This window comes from Pungitius pungitius, chromosome 3, assembly GCF_949316345.1.
Source record: "Pungitius pungitius chromosome 3, fPunPun2.1, whole genome shotgun sequence".
Taxonomy (NCBI): domain Eukaryota; kingdom Metazoa; phylum Chordata; class Actinopteri; order Perciformes; family Gasterosteidae; genus Pungitius; species Pungitius pungitius.
The window spans coordinates 26829960-26845695 of NC_084902.1; the positions used below are offsets into that span (position 1 = coordinate 26829960).

The 15736-nt window shown below is 46.5% G+C and overlaps 1 protein-coding gene across 5 annotated transcripts in view; it reads left to right on the forward strand.

The window, feature by feature from the left end:
* The first annotated feature begins 2262 nt into the window (after positions 1 to 2262).
* Positions 2263 to 15736, forward strand: part of mcf2la (mcf.2 cell line derived transforming sequence-like a) — a 31153-nt gene continuing 17679 nt past the window's right edge. For 3 of the 5 annotated variants that reach the window (XM_062561410.1, XM_062561413.1, XM_037464747.2), the window contains exon 1: positions 9423 to 9652. In XM_062561410.1, the coding sequence (XP_062417394.1) occupies positions 9580 to 9652 (73 nt within the window). In that variant the 5' untranslated portion in view covers positions 9423 to 9579. Of the gene's footprint in view, positions 2521 to 9422; positions 9653 to 15736 lie in introns of those variants that run through there. The other 2 variants (XM_062561411.1, XM_062561412.1) reach the window with 2 other exon arrangements.

Genomic DNA, 15736 nt, shown 5'->3' on the forward strand with positions numbered 1-15736 from the left:
TTCCGGTCTAAGCCTTAGAAATAAAAGCCCAATTGAAGATTGAGAAAAATATGTCTTTTTTATTAACCTTTAACGTCATATTAACCTCCACAAGAAGCTAATAGTTCAAACATGTAAACAATGATAAAAACGAAAGAATGTATCTTGGTGGTTTATGCCATAATGGTGCATTATAAAAAATAAACATAAATACAAAGTCAACAACATTTGGCAAATAATTTCACTTTGTATGCTAGAAATCAAAGATCAAGCTGCAAATGAAGTTGCACGACTTTTTTTCTGCGCACACAGTGTGTTCGTTTAAAGTTGGAGGAAATATACCCGATTTCCGGTTATTTCTAGTTTCTCTAATGCACACTTGCTGGAGCTAACTGTAAATGTTCAATATGGCTGTCAGAAGGCGAGGATTGGATGCTTAGCATTTATGGGGCATTCATCCTATTTTTGAGCTGTGTTTCTATAGGCTTCCCTTAAGAGTAGTTATTATTGAAAGTATTATCCTATTCTTTCAAGGCATTCCAAACTGCTCTAAACAAATTTAAATATGTTTAATTAATAATATACCCAATGAGAAGCTGCTGTTGCCTACAACCACCGAAATCTAGATATAATTTTACAATTTAGGCCGTTGATGATAATAAACAATTATCTCCCCATCTAAAGGTGAAAAGTATAATACTTTAGATCATTTGATCTGCTTTAAAAAGCACCACCTTTAGGCCTGCACGCAACACCGGGCAGTCCTTCTGTACACGCTTCCACAGCTGATCGGGATTAATTTACGCCTACGCCCTGGTAATATAAACATCTCAACTTTCTGGCGTAGCGTCATTTTGTCATTGTATGTAAAGGTCTGCTCTGTGCATTTCCTTCCTCCTACCACCAGGTGTCACGGTGTCCCTTCTCTCGCCGTCCCAGATGACTTATTGAAAGTTCCCCCAAGAGTCAGTGCACGTTACATTTTTCATATTTTATGTGACATCACTCCGACACGTATATCACGGTGCATTTTGTACGTTGGCGAGAACACCGCGTGAAACGGCTGTGACAAACCGATTTATTTTTGTCATAGTTTCTTAATCCAGGACGAGAGTGAAAGGCAAGGAGGAGGTGACCACGCTGATCCGGGTCCAGCTAATTGAATGGGCGGAGCTTCTTCGGCTGGAGCACGACGTACAGGTGAGGACACGACGATTAATCCAGCTCGTGATGTATCGGTTCACACAGCACTCACAATAACAACACAACAGAGGAAGGTGCGTTGATACAACGGTCGCGGTAGGACGCAGGGACAGCGCCGCCGTGTCGGTAGGCATACTAATTATTCAATTACGGCTCCTTATGAAGACGTCAGCGCGCCATGTTCCGTTAAATGACTTGTTTGCGCTTAAGCTGTTCGCGGTACTACAGTAGACGCTTTAATAGATGCAGCCATGGTGACTAGTCAGTTTTTAATGGATGTTTTGCATCATTCTCAATGTCCAACCCATTGCGTGCACTGCAGTAACTCACTTAACGTGTGGAAGTGCACGTGTCGGATGGACTAAACAAATTGAGTGGACTTTTCCTCCTGTGTTTTAAGTCAAAATGTAAATTGGAACAAATGTTGTGTTTTATCACTAATGCTTTACATGCATATATGCATTTTGTAAGGGGAGAGAAACGTTTGTATTGGATAATACGAGCATGGGCTTGTGTCCGCGGACTGTTTAATTTCCATGTGATCTTCACGACATCCTCCTGGCCACCTCTGTGAAATTGGCCGGTAGAAGTGTCACATTGTGATCGCATGTGAGACTAGCCTCGGTCTTTATTTAGCCTGGTATATCACCACGTCACAAGATCTCTGTCCACATAAATAAGGGCATGCTGATCTATTGTGAAGGAAATGAAAGGAGCCACTGTTTGGGGAAACCGGCAATTGAATTGGTAATTGGATGCATTTGCTTTGATCGATTTACCAGAAGTCATCAGATAATTGTGTAACTGAAAATATGCAACACTAAACTTTAAGATTAATTTAAAAATGAATGTATTTTCAACAATGTGAACATATCAGCAAAATGTCATAACTATACAGTAAGTTCACATTTTCACAATTTAGAGGAAAGGAAAAATGATCGGCAGTAATGTTTGTAACACCCTTAAGGTGCTTTATAGGCACGGAGTTTGTTTAGTATTGTGCAAACAGGGAAAGTACCCTGCGCGTGTGCGTGTGTGTTTCCCTTTTTCCCTCTCTCTCTTTCCACTGCTGACCAAATTTAATGGACAGCGCATCGCACTCTTTTCTGCTCCCACTAGTCCTTCACTGTTCTTTTCACTCGAGTCACCGCAATTCAGTATTTCTTTTCTGGGATATCGTGGCTGTTTGAGTGACGTTTGGTGTCTTCTAGGAACCGCAAAGTGACCTTGAAGAGCAGAGTCCGCTGAGCCTCGGTGTCCCGGGGGCCACGATGGGAGGGAGGCCGTCGGTGCCGGACAACTTGGAGGAGACGCTGGAGGTGCCGTCGACCATCAGTGGTAGGGATCCCTGCGGGTATCTTTCAGTTTGTCACCCTAAATGCGCACAGACGGGTTGTCTCATTCGTGCTAGAAGACGGGTCACACATTCACCGATCTTAGACAGTTAAATAATTTAGTGTAGCTTAAGTTGGGCCAATAGTCCCATTTCATTAATGATTGAGTTGTGTTGCATGTTCGTGTGTTGGTCCATATGTGTGAGTGTGATGAGTTCAATATGTGGAAATTAATGGAAGAGGACAATAATCCTGTGGGGGCCTGCTTGTGTGCTGCAAGTTTGGTTTTGAAAGTGGCATTTGACCAGAGGTGTCAGGCAGGTTCCGCCATTACAAGGTGTAATTCAACCCAGTGAGAAAATATCATGGAGTGACTAAAGGGTGGGCCGTTATCATGGTGGCCTCACGTGCAGAGACCACGTCTCGGATCAGGACGACATATGCTACGTGTGGCAGAAATCCACGACTCTGTTAGGATTCCAAGTAAAAGGAGAAGTCAAGAGGATGGCAGATTCAAGTTGAGCTTTTAACACATGGGCAATATTCCTCAGCCATTTGCACCCAAATACCACATAAAAATATGATTGACACATTGGTTTCATGAGTCTGTTGGTTCCTTTTTTTGGTCAAGTTAAAGCTGCCAAACCTTCCAGATATTACGGTGATCTACGATGGTCACACCTCAAGCCCAGTCGTAGCTTGTGCATCAACGTTCTTCAGGCAGAGAGCGACAGGTTGCATACATACATGTATTGGGACAGTATTAGGTAATATGACCTGTGTAAATCGTCCCAGATTCTCCAAGAGCGCATTTGGGGAATCTGCTTTACCAAGAACAAGTCAGAATAATTGAGTTTTGGCGTCAGTTTTCCGGCCAATCCAGATAAGGAGGGCGCAGGTTTTTTTAACTTTTTGCCCTTTATTGATTGATAAATTGAATAATGCCACTCAACATAAAAAGGCCTAATCATCACCACTTATTACCTTTTTGAAGTTTAATTGGGGAATGCGATTGTGTGATGATGAACTCGGTGGAATAAAGATAATGTGATTTGCCTTCCCGGATGGCACAGAAGCTCCTTCTGTCTGCTACAGAAGCAATTAAAAGCAACACGAAAGCTGTTGTCAAACTGTTTTGTTTCCCAGATGACGGTTCCCTGCTTTCAGACCTTTTTTAATAGCGGCCCCCGTGTTTGAAGTCACACTAAATAGTGTGTAACCGCATCATTCATGCTGTTGAAATTTAGCCTTGTACGACATCTGGGATCATGTGTCGATTAAGAAAAGTCACTTTCTTCAAAAAGGACAAAGTGAGTTGGTAGCAGTTTTGGTTGAGATAATATTTTATAGTTTGGCAAAAGAAATCTAAACCACATTAACTCTTGACACCAAACACTGAGTTCAGGCGCTTTTAAGTGGGAATAAATCCCACATTCATACTTGCTAATTGCGTATAATTAGCTGCGGCGGGGATGATGTCATCCCTCCGCCCCTCTCTTCCTGCGATAAACACAGAGCAGACATGAAACGACACAAACAATTAGAATTCACAAGAGCAAACGCAGTCGTCGGTATGGGAGGAAGGAGGCCGGCGGCTCGAGGAACCCGCTCTCTCTGGCCCAGTGCGCAGCCTGCAGGGATGTGACCATGTCTCTTCTGGAGTTGGTTCAGGAGGGTCAAGAGGTGTTGAGTGGACTGCTTCACAATCTGTCCGTGTCCATCGGCCTGTTGACCCGACACGCAAAAGGTTAGTGTGACAGAGCGTCCTGGTCCGCGGCGTCCGTTATTAAAACCGGAGGCGGGGGGGCGGTGGGGGACGGAACAGGATGTCCCATCGCCTCAGACACAAGTGGGGGACGGAACAGGATGTCCCATCGCCTCAAACGCAAGTGAGGAACTTGTTCACTGCTGATTCCCTCAGTATAACGTTGGTAGTTTGGGTGACATTATCTGTGTTAAATGGATGCATCATTGGATGTCTTTTTTTCCGTGGCGTCCTGGCCCTTGAACGGAGCCCTCTGAGGCGTTTGACCTTTGTAACTGATTGCCCGCCTGGCGATTGGCTCATTTATAACCCTCCTTTGTGTCTCGGCACGCCGGTTCACCGGCGGACAGACGGAAACTGATTTTATAAAAAAACGAGCAGTTCGGTACTTCATCATGCCGGCCAACCTCTGTTGTCGACCTGCAGAAAGGAAACGGCAGCACAAGCGCACGCAGACGAGCAGCCGGGGTGAGCGTCACCATGTGACATTCTGTTGTTCTACCTTCCGGGGAACCTTTGAGCCATACGGTAAATGAGTCATTTCGGGGTCGCCGGGCATGTTTTATTGTTTAAAAAGAATTGTTTTTGTAAAAATTCCTGCTATCAATACTTGTCCACATGAGCAACTGGCCAGTAACCAGACGGGTCAAGGGTCAATCTGTTTGTAGACATTATGGGAGGATGATTTAGTGCTGCAGCTTTTCTGTGAAAACTTATTGGCCCTCTATGTGTTGTAAAGGCATCTGACCTGCAGCATGCGCTTCACTTTACGCGTGCTGCCGCCTATGATTCCGAGAGTTACAGCTGCGAAATGCGTAGTTTTAAAATAACAGTAGTTGTGCCATTGCTATAAACCCGTATGAACCCTTTTATATCAATACGACTCTTTATCTTCAGCGTCAACTATCTTGTTTTTAAAAACTGTATAATAGCGTTTTATTTTGGATAACGGTTGCATGAGTGTGTCTTTGGTGGTTTCTATGGCAACGGACGGAACAAAATGCAGTGCGAGTGAATATTTATCAGCATGTGTTCTTGGTGTGTCTCGGTACGTAGACGCTAAGTATAAAGGTACGTTGATTTTGCACAGTGCCAGGGGAGGGGCGGAGGAACGGGGGGCGGTGTCATCGCTCCATAATTTTAACAGGTGTGTGTGTGTGTGTTTGCACGGGAGACACGCAGGGAGGGTTTGAAAAACACAAGTGAGTAGAGCAGGACGAGGCGGGCCGATCCTCCGCTTTCCACATCGGGCGAGGCAGGAGCGCCATGAAGGGGGGGCAGGAACATGCCGGAGAGCAGTTCGTACGCATCTCTCTGGAGGAGATGGAGAGCTACTACAGATGCACACAGTGCTGTCAACGGCTGCAGCGTCAGTTTGGGGTCGGTGAGTTTTAACCGTGGGGTGTGTTTGCGAAGGAGAGCGTGTTGGCATGGAAACGTGGACTGGTACAAGACAGATCTATTAATTTTTTTAAAGTAATGTGCATAATCTCTCATTTGTTTGCCCCAAATATAATTTCAGATCTTTGGATGTGTCTGTTACTTCAACACCTTTCAGATAAGTCCAACACAATCCATGTTTGTTTCCTTTTTATAAAAAGGCTGCAAAAGCATTCATTGCGTCACAAAGAGCAACAAACTGCTGTTAGATTTGACCTTGGAACCCGCCTGCTTGCAAAGTCAGCGACGGCGCAGACGATTCATCCTGTTTGGAAGACGTTTCCACAAGATTTGATTATTATATCCTCAAGTGTCAACAGCAACCAGCGATGGACAGCTGCTCACTCAACCTTATGTTCATACTCTGCCCAGTGGGGGTAGTGTACAACATCCTTATTTACTCAAGGAGGTTCAATAAAAGGTGGAGTGAATAGCTACCTGCCTGCCTGAGATGGTGTAGTCCCACAGATGTTTGAAGACTGACAGCCTGTTTCCTGTTGGCTTTGGTCTGTATTTAGAGAGGACGTGTGTATTTTTAGCGAGAGCCGTTGTGGAAGCGTCTCTGTCACAGAGACGGGAGCAGCGTTCTCCTCCTCGCTGTTCAACTCGTATTATCATTTTTCCCAAAATGCCAACGATAAGTTTCGTTTAGAGTCAGCTGCTGTGACTTCCACTGGTGTTTCCCCCGAATGATCCATCGTGACTTCGTCTTCCCCATCGTGGCCTGAAGCTTCCTCTTTCACTATCTTCTCATGATTGTCTTTCCCGTGACATCCCTGTCTGATTTTATTATTTTTCAAATGAAATCCCAGCTCATCACCTGAGCAGTGAACGGTATGACGTGCACCTCGTTGTGGCCATTGTTCGACTTTCCCTTCTCCGACCCAGTCAGACAGTTTATTACGATTACTGTAACTGAGGAAGAGTCAGATTGCGTTGAATCCCTTTGAAGCGTTCTGATTTCACACTTCTCCTCACCTCCGTGCTTGCTGTCTCTCGGAGGTCACAGCTGGTCTGTGCCCAGTTGATTGCTGACTGACATGTTGTCAAGACCTTGATTTGAGTCGTCCACCCGTTCACACCTTTTCCTTCTGCTGCTGGTTTCGGGCCTTGTGTGTCACTCAATTGGTCTCTTCCTGTGTCTACGTTCCGGCCGTGCGGCAGCGTTTGATCCTGCAGCCCAGGGGCTCAAAAGTGTTTGTTTGTCTTTTTTTCTTTGCCGACCCAGACTACGATGTGGGGGGGGGGGGGGGGGGGGTCTCAAATAAATAATTAAGCTGCTAGTTATTTTAGCTGTAGTCTGAACCACATCCCTCAAATACACACACACCGGTCTGGTTTACATCCCGTAAACGCATGCTGAAGTCTGCTCCGCATCCCACGTGAACACACACACACACACACACACACACACACACACGTGCATGTCACGTTGAAGTTGGAGGCTTTGCGTGTGTTAAATGGTGTGTTGTCGAACAAAACAAAGCCCTGCCAACGAGGGGCGGCTCCGTCATCGTCTGGCTGATTTTTTCAGATGTCGTGGTAAATCCTTGAGGCTGGTGGTTATTGACACTCGCAGTGTACCAGAAATTGAGCGCAGTGTTCAGGGTGTGACTGTAAATCAGCCACCCGTGTGTGTGGTGCGGGGGGGGAAACTGGCTGCTGTCAGAGCCGCTGGACCATAGGTCAGCAGAGACAGGAAATGAACCATTATGGAGCCTTTGCCATTTCCTGTCGCCCAGCCAACGTGCTTTATCATCTTAATCAGACAGTGTTTAAACACACACACACAGTCAGCGCTGCTTTGTCAAATAACCCTGCGACAACTCGCTGACGACCCCCGTTGTCATAAACAGAGCTTTTTGAATCCCGTCGGTTGAATCCCTTCATTTATTGATAATCTTATCTCGGGCTAGACGGAGCGATTCATCTTTAATCTTTAAACACTTAATCCGACAAGAATTGTTTTTCACCTCCCCCTGCATAATCTCACTCCTCCTTCAATTGCAGCCACTGTGCCCCCATATTTGGTCCATGTTTACAAAGCATCTATATATGTTACACATTTCTATTGCACCATTCTAGAGCAATGATGATTCAATGATGTTTGTAAAGTCAAAAGAAGAGCAGGTTGATAATGAGAGCTGAACGTAATAAAGTTACAGTATAAAGTTGCACATTCATGTAGTGAAGGGAACATGCTGCTTCTACCGATCCCACAATGCAACTCACTTCTTCGCCTGCATGTGTCTCAAACTCCAACCGCGGTTTTACAGTCACATTTTACAATCACAAGACACACTGTGACTGCACAAGACACACTGACTGCTTTTTATCTGTAAAACGCCCCCCCACCCCCGCGGGTTCACGAGTATTTGTTTAGTTTTTTTTCATCGTAGTTTTACTGCTGATGTTCCTTTTATAGTCCCTGAATTAATGTTGTACCCGTACGTTAAAAACAATATGATTTTGCATGCATTGACTGACAGGAGGCAGGGTTTTCACTGATATCTTGCTGTAGGCAGGAACTAGATGGTTAAAGAGGGAATCATACAATTGTTCATCAATTATTCAGTACGGAGTAGCAGAAGTGTTGTGAACTTATTAACTTAACTTTAACAACTTAAAGTTATATTTGACTCCTCCCCCTGTCTTTGCTGATCCAAAAAATGTTCCGAACCATGACTCCTGATCTGTGAGCCGTGAGGTTTGTGATCCGTTATGCAAACTGCAATCTATTTATTTTGAGTGAAGCACTAATTCCAGAGCACACCAACCAGGCTATCCCGCCACAGTGAAAAGACTAACAGAAACAGCCACACCTTGTGTGTGTTTTTAAATGTCAAAGTTTCGCAAACTTTGCAGGTTAAACAGTTGGATGAGACGACGGTTTGGGGCCTGAGGGGCGTCCTGAGAAAGTAAAATGTGAGGAGTTACTGTCTCGGTTGTTTGTGTCGAGGAGCTCGGGCTGCAGCGTTTTGTGAAGTGACTTCCTGAAGGGTCTATTCACCTGGTCCAGCTCCTCGCTGCATCGCTGTGTGTGGCACACTGGGTCCCCCTGCTGTCTTCACCAGCCTTATGTGTGTGCGTGCGTGTGTGTGTGTTGTGTCCGTGAGAAAGAGGCCTTCGTTCCCTCCAGCATCAACTTCATGTTGATTCTACATTAGCCTGAGTTGGAGCTTTTATTTCACCTCTCTGCCAGCTCGGCGCGTTCAGAAGTAGGTTTGATTCTGGACACTTGGACACTTCTAAGTTGGGCTCGTTCACCAAAACGAGCACAGCAAAGATGATTTTTGTTTGTCATTCACTAAAACAGTTGTTAACATTTTTCTGGATTTCTCTTTTTTGTCCCTGAAAGAAGATTATGTAAAGAAAGAGACGGACACACAACAGATTTCTAACCGGTTCACTTTGGCCCGAAAGATCGTTTTTGGTCTCAGCTTTTAGACCAGTTTCTTACAGCACCTTGTTCAAAACAAATGTATCGTTGCACTCATCTAATTCATTAACAATGGAGGGAGATTAAGCGTAAGAAGGATGCTAATGAGTATTAATAGCCGCTACTGTCCCTGCAAAGGGCTCAATGCCTCGCAGTGAAAACACAGACATGCGAAACTGGAGGCGGGTCATGTGAAACTCCTCCTTGCTGGCTGGTACAGATGGGGAGGGGGAGGTGTGTGTGTGTGTGTGTGTGTGTGGGCTGCGCTGTGCTCTGACAGCTCAGTAAGCAGCTGAAGTCCTCTGCCGCGGCAGAATGGACCGCCTGAACTTCCGCCGCGACGTCCTCTGACGGAATATGCAAGTGTGTGTGAGTGTGTTCCACTGCGTGTGCGGGGGCACGCGTGTACCTGCAAGACAATGGCTCTAACCCGGGTGTCTCAACTCTGCCACGATATCACCAGGCTGTGGCTGCAACTGAAGATGATGACAGGTAAATAGTGTCTTGAGGAAGAACTGCGCTGTGGATGTGGTTGGAGCGGGTTTCTTTTGTGTGAAATAAGTGAGAGACAGACAATGTGAGCATTCTGCAGGTGCTTTCATATATATATAATAATATATATTTATGTACGTGTTGTGCGCCGACTTGAATGTTTTAGTGTGAGGTTAGTTTAGTTCCTGGACAGCTAAACTGAACCTCGGCCGTGTGACGCGGGAGCTTGTCGGCCTCCCCTTTGGGTTTTGAGTCACATTTTACAATCACAAGACACACTGTGACTGCTTTTTTCCAATCTGTAAAACGTCCCCCCCACCCTCCCCCTCCCAATCTATACAGGGGACAAAGTGTTGGACCCACTCGAGTCATCAACACCACTGGTGGCGTCCCCAATGGGCAGCAGAAAGCTGTATGAATGAATGAATGAACGTGACCCGACTTTGTTTCACAGGTTGAGTCAGTCTCGTTGTGCAGAGACTCTTCCCCCGGCCGAAGGCATTAGTGTCCGTCAGACGGTTACGTAACCTGAAGTGACGAGCTCCTCAGGCCCCCCCCCATACTCTAATGATCCATGAGGGGGAGGGTGGGGGGACAGGATGATAGTAGGACGCAACAAGTCAAAGATGTTGATTTTAAAGAGAGCAACATGTTTATCAGGCTAATATACAGCTCCTGTGACTTCTCACTGTGGAAACGTGACCTGATGTCCACCTCAAATGTGGGACGGGTTTGGGGGGGATGATTGAAAAGTCCTCGTCTCACTCCCTCAACATCCTTTGCTTCCCATGACCATTTTATGTTTATTAGTCTTTTAGGTAAACGCAATACACACTTCTCACTTGAAATGAGCCAAAGCGGCGTGCGACACTGTCGCGGCACCAAATCAGATCCCCCCCCCCCCCCCCCCCCCCGGGCCGCACATGTGAGCTTTGAAGAGAGGGATCGCTTTCTGTTGATGACTCCTGACCTTTTCATCATGACTTGCTCAACTTCAGCCCAGATACAATTTGGTATCAACTTATTGGGATCAAATTACCGTACAAGCCCAGATCGGTTTACTTAAAATTTCCACTTTTTGAGCGTTTTAAAGAGGCTAAAGTCTTACTTCTAGTGCATGACGTCATTGTGTAAAAGAGTAGTGTCGGTGTGTTTTCCTGGAGCCGCAAGTTTCTTTTAGGGCAAGTAGAAACAGAGACCTCCTGGATTCCCTACTCATTCGCTGCCTCCCTCTCAGTCTTCCTCGGTTTTCGTGTCCTTCTTTGTTCTGTGCGGTGTAATGACCGCCGTAGCCCCAGGCTGCTAAAAAAAAAAGGCCTGCTTCTTTGCTTTTTTCTTCTTCTTCTTCTTTTTTTTCATACACTACTGGTCGTGCGAGAGGAAGGGAGGAGGACCTGCTTTTATGTATGTGCTTTGTAGTTTCCCCCGACAGCTCCCACGTGTTCAGCTGAATCCCACGAGAATATCAACATAGAGTCCACTGAGCAGGCAGAGGTCGCGGTGCTCGCTGCACGGAAGGTGGAGGCACATTTCTGATGCAGGAGTTAGACATTTCCACAACCAGTGGAAGCTAATTTGTTCTACAACAGTACTTCTTACCATACTAAACATTATTGATTGAGAGGATTTAGAATAAACAGCCATATAAATGCCCGCACCAAGTGGGTTGCACTTTCCTTTACTTTTGCATTGTATGACAGGCTATTTTTACGGCTTACATGTGCTCTGAGGAAGCCCATTTTTTTATCTCCTTATTGTTGATGTTGCTGTGTGTTGTGATGGCATCACAGACTGCAGACATGGGGACAGTAGTGGGTTGTTTCCCTGAGGTGATGATGCCACCGTCTATTCAGTAACTCGGGGCTCGCTGCCAGTGACGGGGTCAGGACCGACGCCATTGTTAAGGGTTCCTAACCGTCGCGCCGAGTGGAGGAAGAGCTTTACTGTCACTTTAAGCTTCTCGGCCTTCACAAAGATGTGTGGGGCATCGCTCTGGTTCGTCGGTAGGACTCTGGAATATCCACAGCTGGTTGTCGAACTCGTGTGAGCACCAGTAACATTTTAATGTTTCGTCTGGACGATTTTCCTCCTGATCCACACTAATTCAAGCAGGGAGGTCAAACATCGGATACACAGACGTTGAAGGCCACTGCTGGTCGTCTGACCTAGTTGTTATTTTGCATTTTGTGTGTGTGTGTGAGTCAGATACCCCACAGCAGTGGCAGATGGGACTCGGGTAAAGCATGATTATAATGCCAGATAATAGCGCTGAGATTCCCTCACACGAGTTCACGTACACACACACACACACACACAGCTGCAGAGCGGTTGGCAAATCTTTGCCTCTCTGTATGCAAATATACACAATGCAGCTGGCCATCTCTCTGCTGGTATTTGATGCCAACGCAGCGACTTTTGACCCCGCTGCCACACCCTCGCTACACACACACACACACGCACAAAACCCAGTGCCTTTAAGTCTACGTTCCATTTGTTGCATACCAGAGCAGCAGATGGAGGGGCGGGAGGTCTCGTTGATGCCTGAGTGCTGGACGCCCGTCTCAGAAATGTCCCGACCTTGGACCTTTTTTTTTTTTTTAATGGCAAAGCATTAGGCGGGATCAATAGCTCAGCTCGCAGGAAGTGCTCTACATCACATGATTCCCATGGCGCTCCGTTCTCTGAAATATTGGGATGGCTATTTTAGACAGAAATGTATTGAACAGACTTCTTGAATCTGAGATACTGAAGGGTGACGACTATAGCATCCAGAACGCGTGCGCACGCGTGTATTTAAATGATCATCACCTGGCTCACGCAGCCCCCCCCCGGTGGCTTTGAACTTTGACCAGCACACCAGCCTACGGCCAATAACCCGCACGGAACAGCTGGCTGTCATCTTTGACTTGACAGCGTGTGTTTAGCGATGTAAAAACCTGCAGGAACTTGAGCGTGGGACAGAAGGAAGCAGAGGAGGTGTTGTGAGTGAGACTGAAACAGACAACGCTTTGTGTGTGTGTGTGTGTGGACGTGGACTGCACCTCCATAGGACTTGGGCCGCTGCCTCTCTTTCACCTCCTGGTCTTGACCTGAACTGAAGAGTGCGTTCCTCAAATTGAGTTTTTGCAAATAAGCAATCAAATCAGAACACATGCTCACATTCATAGTTTAGGGCTGAGAGGAGATAATCAGTCTGTCGGGTTCTACCCTCAAACCAACACTGTGTTCGGCTGGTGTTTCGGACCATAGTGATGTTTGGAGGCCAATACATTATGTAGTTAGACCGGTCCTGGCCTCATGAGAGGCTGCGCGCACAAAGGTGTGCAAGGATGCACTCATTGCTGCAGCTCTCAAACAAACCGATGATGGCGGTTCTTGGAACGGTGTCCACCTTCTCGTATACAATGTGTGACGCGTTGTCCTGCTACAGCAGATAAAACGCATCCAGGATAAGCACCAGGACAACAGATCAAATATGTAGGCATGTGTAAAGAAACCCTGTCCTCCATTTCATCCCATCCCGTGCTCTTTTTTTTTTTTCTTCCAACTGCCCCCCCTCCCCCTCTTCACCATCTTTTCACCTCTAAATCCTCTCACACACGCAGACACACAAACAGGCTTTCAGCTGGAGACACTCGAGAATCTGGGTGATTCAGTTGTCTTTTTACTTCTCATATTTCTGCTTTCAGGATTTAAGTATAAGTATTGGACGTGTGATATTGCAATATCTGTTGCGTCTTTGAGAGCAATTTCTCGTTCTAGTGGGCAGAGAGTTGGGTAATGTGTCAGTTTTCCCCTCCGCTAAGCCCCAGGAAAAAAGGATGAATGAAATGGTGAAGGGGTGTCAGGGCTGGGGGGGAAGGGTACCAGGAGGCGGAGGGACATTCTTTGTAGGCCCCCCATAATCGCTATTTGAATTTGGCTGCATTGCCCCACTTCCAGTGTGTGTGTGTGTGTGTGTGTGTGTGTGTGTGTGTTGTTTGGTGGGTAAAGGGGTTCACTTGTAGTCCCGGGCCGCTATAGTTTAATTTCATTCATCCGGCCTAGGACAAAGCGGGGAGTTTTAGGGTTAAAGCGCCAGTGAAAAGCAGCCCGTCGCCTGAATGTCTGATATGTGCTCGCCATTCACCCCAACGGGCGGTTCAGCTTGACACAATTCTTGTTTATTGGTTTTATATACAGTAAAAACAAAAGACACACACACACTTGTTTTTCTTGGAATATTTTTTTTTTTTTGAAAAGTGGACGCCAAACTACACATGTGGTTTTAATTGGAAGGACAAAAAGAATTGAAAGGTGGGGGGGAGGTTTAAACAGCTAACCTCAATCAGCGGTGTGTTCCCACCTGTAATAGGTTGCCATGGTGACGGTGACTGCGTAGTGGTCCGGAGGTTCTGCCGGTTTGTTTGTTAGACTCAAATGCTGTTAGTTCTATCGCCTACATTTTTGCATTGTGAGAAAGAGCCATGTAACACACACACACACACTAGATACAGTGTAGTCAGAGAGTCTGGCTGTGCTCCAGAGTTTGGGTCTTAACCCCAGCTTACTGCATGACACACTGAACTGACAGCTGGCCTTGTCGACACACCGAATCGTCAACCCTGACGTACGACTTGCTCACACACCGTCGCCTCCTCAAACGCAACCCTCTGCTCTGCTTACTTTATTTCCTGAGTGCATCCTGCCATCTTTCATTGTGGTTCCGGCTAATTATGGCAGTTGCTGTTGTTCTGGGTTAAGTTACAGGCCGGTGGAAGCTCTGTGGTCTGTTTAAGTCTATTAAAGTGGACCTTTTTTACCGTCTCTCTCTAAGCGACGTCCTGCTGCCTTCACTCCTTCTGTCCTGCTTTTCCAATCCCTTTTTTTGCCTTCCTCTCTCCTATACCGTGTTACTGGAAAATGTAGGATTTATGTCACTGTGAAAGTGTCACTGTCATCCCGTCCCTCACTGGCATTAAAACTGTGTGTGTGTGTGTTTCAGCCACTTCAACATGTGTTTTTGCGTTGTAAACAGCTTTAACCCATGCTGCGTCCCATGCGGACTACACATGGGGCCCGCGGTGTGAGTCACAGTCTAGCCGGATGGACTGACTCGCCGCACGTAGCGGTAGTGAAGATCTAAGCTGTTAATCTGCCGCCGGGGTTTCTTCATCACATGGAGCGTCTGCAGAAAAAACAGCCGTGTCTCTTCTTCAGGCTTCAATTAAAAACTAACGACTGCAGAATGTGCAGCTTTTCTTGCACGGCGTCTTTCAAAGGGTTGTATTTACGCTGCAGGATTCCATTTGTGGGATCTGTATGAAAACCATCTCCTGGTTGTCCGCCATCCGTTTCTGGACAGTGAAGCCTGGGGATGTACAAATAAAGAAAGCCGCTCGGTCCTCTAAAATATGAGCAGTCTGCTGGTTTTGCACTTCGATGGTAATTGATGCCGCTCGCTGCCAGACCGAGCGTACTGCGTGGAAACCTCGCAGTACGCTCGCTGCCAGACCGAGCGTACTGCGTGGAAACCTCGCAGTACGCTCCCCTCACGCCGCTCTCTGCGCCAGCCTCGGTCCATACGGCTAAACACACACACACACACACTGACATGACAGAAACATCACAGCTTTCAGTCACAGATGCACACGTTTGTACGCTATTCCCTCCCTTGTGTTTGGCATACATGGGTCCCACATGGCAGCCGGATGGTGGAGGATGTTGTTTTATCGCTCTATTCCTCCGGGTCTACATGTCTCAGAGAGTGAAATGAGATTACTGTAATCCAGCTTGGCCCCGAGCGGGACGGAAATCTTACCTCGCTTTCTCCCCTCTCCTTCCCTTTCTCCCCTTAGCCCTTGTCAGGCCCTTAGTTTCATCTGTGCCTGTTCCGAAACATGTTATAATTAACAACAAGCCTTGTGTGTTACATAGTGGGGCGCCAATAGCAGGTCAACAACTTTATATATATATATATACTAGTAATGTTGGCTGTAAAGACGAGGCTCAATATCTGAACATGGTTCAAATTGCCTCAACGCAAGTGTCTTCCTAATCTTTGTCTCCTGATTTGTAAACACGTCACCTAATCTCTCTGCGTTC